The sequence below is a fragment of the Micropterus salmoides genome, unplaced genomic scaffold (genome assembly GCF_014851395.1).
Source record: "Micropterus salmoides isolate LMB-PRFRI ecotype aquatic unplaced genomic scaffold, ASM1485139v1 Ms_hic_scaffold_4, whole genome shotgun sequence".
Taxonomy (NCBI): domain Eukaryota; kingdom Metazoa; phylum Chordata; class Actinopteri; order Centrarchiformes; family Centrarchidae; genus Micropterus; species Micropterus salmoides.
In genome coordinates, this window is record NW_024043372.1 from 6,052,017 (window position 1) to 6,058,476 (window position 6,460).

At 38.6% G+C, this 6,460-nt stretch overlaps 1 protein-coding gene across 3 annotated transcripts; it reads left to right on the forward strand.

The window, feature by feature from the left end:
• Window positions 1-5,715, forward strand: LOC119886281 (CD276 antigen-like). Of its 3 annotated transcripts, XM_038696910.1 has the most exons (6): window positions 1-291; window positions 1,301-1,612; window positions 2,283-2,534; window positions 2,701-2,817; window positions 4,058-4,369; window positions 5,051-5,715. In XM_038696910.1, exons 4-6 carry the CDS (start codon window positions 2,733-2,735, stop codon window positions 5,413-5,415), a joined length of 762 nt encoding a protein of 253 aa, XP_038552838.1. In that variant the 5' UTR covers window positions 1-291; window positions 1,301-1,612; window positions 2,283-2,534; window positions 2,701-2,732; the 3' UTR covers window positions 5,416-5,715. The 3 variants fall into 3 exon arrangements, with proteins under 3 accessions (XP_038552838.1, XP_038552840.1, XP_038552839.1); XM_038696912.1 differs by lacking the exon at window positions 2,701-2,817 and having other exon boundaries at window positions 4-291; XM_038696911.1 differs by lacking the exon at window positions 2,701-2,817 and having other exon boundaries at window positions 5-291; window positions 2,283-2,625.
• The last annotated feature ends 745 nt before the right edge of the window (window positions 5,716-6,460 follow it).

Here is a 6,460-nt window from a genome sequence, read left to right on the forward strand (position 1 = left end):
GGAAAAGAGAGATGAACATGGAAGAGGAGAAATAGCAGCTGAACTCTGCCAAGTCTCTTTAATACAGTCTATGATTTTATTTAGCTTTTATTGTGAAGGGTCAAGCCGGAAGTGCTGACGTTTCAGCTGTAGGTGACACATTCAGAAATCGTTAAGTGTCCCGTTAGTCCCGCTACAGTGAAGTTAAAGTGATGTTTAATCTTCAGGTGACTTCAACAACTATGCAGCTTCTTGCTCTCGCGTGTCTCTGTCTGCTGACTCGGTCTGGAACAACGTTTGCTGATGAACACGGTAAGAAAACTTCAGACTGACTGAGTCAGCATCCTGATTACTGATGATTATAGTTTTATGTTTTCCCAAATCTGCAGGAGCCGAAGTTCGGGCGTTGTCGAGCGTTAAAGAGAAACTCTACTGTTTGTTGACTCTTTTTATTGAGTAGGAAATAAGAATAATAAGAGTCATAAAAAGTTGTTCCTCTGGCTTAATTTCTTTCTCACATCTTTAACTCAGATCTAAAGCCATGATCATGTACAGAAAACACAGAGGATTAGATTGACAAAGCACCGTCTGAATACCTGTTCGGACCTTTGTGAATGTTGTGATCATTGTTTCCTCAGTCAGGATCTATTTTAGCAGCTCGTTTTGGGGGATGTAAGATTGATCTATAATTTTGCCTCTTCCTTAAGGAAGGTCTGCTCAGCTGTTAAGGAGAGTGAGTGAAATCACTCAGGTTTCAACTACAAATCAACGTTGAAACTTGGGTTTGTGTGAACGGGATGTTTTGTATGTGTGGACAGAGATATTTATGTGTAGTTCAGAGGTTTGTTGTTGTTGTCTTTTTTACGTACTAGACTTAGAAATAATTATGTACTGAAATAAGTTCTGTTTGTTTGACGTATAGTTCTGTGTTTTCTTCATCACTCTCTCTCGTTTCTTCTTCCTTCTTATCAGTGTGCTGAGTGTGCAGACTAATTAACTGAGTCAGTGCTGATGTTCGTCAACACCTGGGGAAAAAAGAGAGAGTTAAATGTTATTAATTAGACTGCTCTTAAGTTTCTGCTAAAATACTATTGTGTGAAAAATAAGGATTAAAAGGAATAAACACAAAAGATAACAGCTCCAGTAAAAATATATAAATATGGTAAGAATGCAAACGAGCAATTATCAGGAGGACAAAGTGCTCGACAAGGTCAAAGAACAAGAAAATCTTCTTCTTATGAGCTGAAACAGCTTTCTATATGTCTGTTTTAACTTAATACAGTTTAATCATACAGATTTAATACATGTTTTTATCTTCCAGAGCCAGTGACCATCAAAGTGAATAAAATGAGTGATGTTATTTTACCCTGTTCCCTCGGCACCAACGAGGACATCGAGTCAAAACTCTTTGTTTGGAAGAAAAGTGGGCAGAAGGCCGTGTTCTACTATGATGAACATGATGGGTTTGGTTTAGGACGGTTCAAAGGTCGCGTCTCACATTTTCCAGATGGACTAAAATACGGCAACGCCTCCATCATCATCAGATACACAAAGTTGTCTGACAGTGGAAACTACACCTGTGATTTTCCACGTCTTCAGCCAAGACAAAAATTCCACATTCAGCTTATTGTTGGTGAGTGTTTTCATTAAAGAGTTAAAGGTGGCCGCTCATTGACTGGTTTAAGAGTCCCGTGGACTTTTGTCAAGTAGTCAGAATAAACATCTGGCAGGTCCTCGTCCGCACAGCGATGCAGAAACATCTGGAGTGTTTACCAGGCTTCATGATTATGAAGGTTATGATGAAATCTGTGTTCCTGCTATCTGAGTGTAGTTCAGAGGTTTGTGGTTATTGATTTTTTGTTCTTACACAACTTAGAAATCATAATAAGCTGAATTATGGTAAGTTAAAACTTTTATTTGTGTGTTTTCTTCATTGCTCTCTCTCTTCGTTTCCTCTTTCTTCTTCTTCCTTGTTGTTAGTGTGCTGAATGTGCAGACCGTTGGATTGATCGAGTCATCATCACCTGGGAAAAAGAGAGAGAGAGAGTTAAATGTTATTATTAATGAGCTCTTAAGTTTGTGATAAAGAAGTTCTGTGGTAAAAAAGAAATCTAAAAGAAAAAAGGATTGATAAAATGTAACAATGTTAAATGTAAACAAGTAGAAAATATCTGAAGGACAAAAGTGTTCGGCAAAGTCAAAGCAAAAGAAAAGTTTATTGTGATAGCATGATTTGATTTGTTGTTCTAAACCTAATTAAATTACTTGTAAACATACTGATTAATTTTGTTTTTATCTTCCAGAGCCACTGATCCCTCACAGTGAAAAAAGGGAGAGATGTTGTTTTACCCTGTTCCCTCAGGAGCAAGGAGAACATTGAGTTCAAACGCTTTGACTGGAAGAAAGATGGTCAGAAGAAGGTCTTCCTGTATGATGTAGGAACTCATTACAATAACGGTCGTGCAGGTCAAGCATGGCAGTTCAAAGGTCGCGTCTCACATTTTCCAGATGAACTGAAGTACGGCAACGCCTCCATCACCATCAGAAATACAAAGGTGATTGACAGTGGAGTCTACACCTGTGATTTTCCTGATCTTCAGTCAAGTCAAATAATCAACATTAAGCTTGTTGTTGTTGTTGTTGGTGGTGAGTGCTTTCATTAAACCGCTCATTAACTGATGTGACTGGTTATAAACAACTTTCACCTCTGCACCTATTTAGATACAGCAGTTATTGTCACCTGGCATAGATGTATGTGGAGAAAAGAGGTAGAAGAAAAGAAGCAACTTGGGTGGAGGATGAGAAGACGATATACGAGAAAACGACATAAAGGAGGAGGTAGGAAAGAAAAATTGTGAGAAAACAGAGGTGGTGAGGGAGACAAGAAAGATGGAGCAAAGACTAAAGATGGAGAAGGAAAAGTGACGGAGGAGAAAAGAGGTGAAGGAACACATTTAAGGGAGATGGAGAGAAAAAATGAAGAACAGAAAGAGATTCAGATGAAGGAGAAAAGACAGACTAAGGAAAAGAGGAGAAATAGCAGATGAGGAAAACGCTAACATCGCTCCACTGCAGCCTCTGACAAGGCAATTATTGGTTTATCAGCCTCATGAGCATTCATAAAAAAACTTCTTCAATCTTATTCTTTATTCCAACAATATTATTTAATGGATGGTTCTGTCATTGGAGTTGTTTCTTTTTAGTAGACAGGTTGGAGTTAATGAGGTGAAACAAGAAGTGGCATTTAATTCGGACAGAACTGATCCGGTGCACTTTTTGTTAAATTCAGAGTAAGTTTCCTCACTGATCGCTAAAGCCAAAGACGAAAAGGTCTGAAGAGTACAAATTATGAAACAAGGCATATGACCAGGCAAGGGGAAGACCAGTGTTAAAGTCAGTGAGGAGGTTGTTGGGGCTGAACTCGGCTGAAGTCTCTGTTTCGATTTTATTTGGCTTTTATTGTGAAGGGTCACGCCGGAAGTGCTGACGTTTCAGCTGTAGGTGACACATTCAGAAATCGTTAAGTGTCCCATTACAGTGAAGTTAAAGTGATGTTTAATCTTCAGGTGACTCCAACAACTGTGCAGCTTCTTCCTCTTGCGTGTCTCTGTCTCCTGACTCGGTCTGAGAAAACTGAACTGAAATAAGTTACGTTTGTTTGACGTATAGTTCTGTGTTTTCTTCATCACTCTCTCTCGTTTCTTCTTCCTTCTTATCAGTGTGCTGAGTGTGCAGGCAGAGACAGTCTGATTAATTGAGTCAGTGCTGATGTTCGTCAACACCTGGGGAAAAGAGAGAGTTAAATGTTATTAATTAGACTGCTCTTAAGTTTCTGCTAAAAGACTATTGTGTGAAAAATCAGGATTAAAAAAAAATAAACACAAAAGATAACAGCTCCAGTTAAAATATATAAATATGGTAAGAATGCAAACAAGCAATTATCAGGAGGACAAAGTGCTCGACAAGGTCAAAGAACAAGAAAATCTTCTTCTTATGAGCTGAAACAGCTTTCTATATGTCTGTTTTAACTTAATACAGTTTAATCATACAGATTTAATACATGTTTTTTATCTTCCAGAGCCAGTGACCATCAAAGTGAATAAAATGAGTGATGTTATTTTACCCTGTTCCCTCGGCACCAACGAGGACATCGAGTCAAAACTCTTTGTTTGGAAGAAAGGTGGGAAGAAGCGCGTGTTCTACTATGATGAACATGATGGGTTTGGTTTAGGACGGTTCAAAGGTCGCGTCTCACATTTTCCAGATGGACTAAAATACGGCAACGCCTCCATCATCATCAGAAACACAAAGTTGTCTGACAGTGGAAACTACATCTGTGATTTTCCACGTCTTCAGCCAAGACAAAAATTCCACATTCAGCTTGTTGTTGGTGAGTGTTTTCATTAAAGAGTTAAAGGTGGCCGCTCATTGACTGGTTTAAGAGTCCCGTGGACTTTTGTCAAGTAGTCAGAATAAACATCTGGCAGGTCCTCGTCCGCACAGCGATGCAGAAACATCTGGAGTGTTTACCAGGCTTCATGATTATGAAGGTTATGATGAAATCTGTGTTCCTGCTATCTGAGTGTAGTTCAGAGGTTTGTGGCTATTGATTTCTCTTTTTCTTACACAACTTAGAAATCATAATAAACTGAATTATGGTAAGTTAAAACTTTTATTTCTGTGTTTTCTTCATTGCTCTCTCTTCGTTTCCTCTTTCTTCTTCTTCCTTGTTATTAGTGTGCTGAATGTGCAGACCGTTGGATTGATCGAGTCATCATCACCTGGGAAAAAGAGAGAGAGAGTTAAATGTTATTATTAATGAGCTCTTAAGTTTGTGATAAAGAAGTTCTGTGGTAAAAATAAGGTTGAGAAAAAAGAAATCTAAAAGAAAAAAGGATTGATAAAATGTAACAATGTTAAATGTAAACAAGTAGAAATATCTGAAGGACAAAGTGTTCGGCAAAGTCAAAGCAAAAGAAAAGTTTATTGTGATAGCATGAGTTGATTTGTTGTTCTAAACCTAATTAAATTAACTGTAAACATACTGATTAATTCTGTTTTTATCTTCCAGAGCCACTGATCTTCACAGTGAAAAAAGGGAGAGATGTTGTTTTACCCTGTTCCCTCAGTAGCAAGGAGAACATTGAGTTCAAACGCTTTGACTGGAAGAAAGATGGTCAGAAGAAGGTCTTCCTGTATGATGTAGGAACTCATTACAATAACGGTCGTGCAGGTCAAGCATGGCAGTTCAAAGGTCGCGTCTCACATTTTCCAGATGAACTGAAGTACGGCAACGCCTCCATCACCATCAGAAATACAAAGGTGATTGACAGTGGAAACTACACCTGTGATTTTCCTGATCTTCAGTCAAGTCAAATAATCAACATTCAGCTTGTTGTTGTTGTTGTTGTTGTTGGTGGTGAGTGCTTTCATTAAACCGCTCGTTAACTGATGTGACTGGGAAACTGGTTATAAACCACTTTACCAATCACCTCTGCACCTATTTAGATACAGCAGGTATTGTCACCTGGTGGCCTGCGGGCAATATTCTGCCCGCCAAAGCTTCCCATCCGGCCTGCAAAATGTGGCTACAGATGAAGTATTGCAACAATTATATCTTTACAATATTAGGAAGTGTGCATCTGTGGGGAAATACCTGGGAAAATGTTGTATTAAGTTACCGCTAATGCAAACTGAACATTTCCTACAGCTGATGCTTCACAATAAAAGCATTGAACTGGCAAAACATGAGTTGACTTTTATTATGAAGTGGTCAAAGTAAATGCAATGTGCAACTTGACAGCGGACCAGTTTGAAATATTGCAGGGAATAATAAAACAGTTAGGTGCAGATGAAGAGCTGCAGGCAACAGGCTGCACACCTCCACCTTTTTTGCATCAGTATTTTGGACACTGGGTGGCAGTCATTAGATGCACAGGGTTGTATATAAGGGGCAGGAAGTGGTAGGCAGGTAGGGGGGAGCACTCACTATTCTCACCTGACCACAGGCCAGAATAGACACTACAACTGGAAACAATAGATTTGGAAAACAACCGGTATGTTCATCTATTTGTGGAACTATTTACTACTGCAATAAACAACAAACCTCAACTGCATAATGACTGGAAAATCTGTGGCGTCAGCTTTAAACTTCACTTCTGCATCTGTGGCAATGGAAAAAAGGATGTTGGAAAACAAGGCAAGCTTGAAGAAAACATGCCATTACAGTCAGAGCTTGAAAAAAAACAAAAAAAATTATTGCCTGACAATAGTATGTTTAGCTGCCCCAGATTTCTGGGAACAGCCTCCTTGGCGGGTCTCCTATTGAAGTAGGCTATCTAGTATCTACTTTGAAGTTATCATTATGGATTTAACATGTTTTTTAGGAGTATGTTTGCACCAGCTTATACAAATATTCATTTTGTGAAAGTACAAATATTAAACAATAAAATGCTAATTTAGCCTAAATAATTCTTTTTTT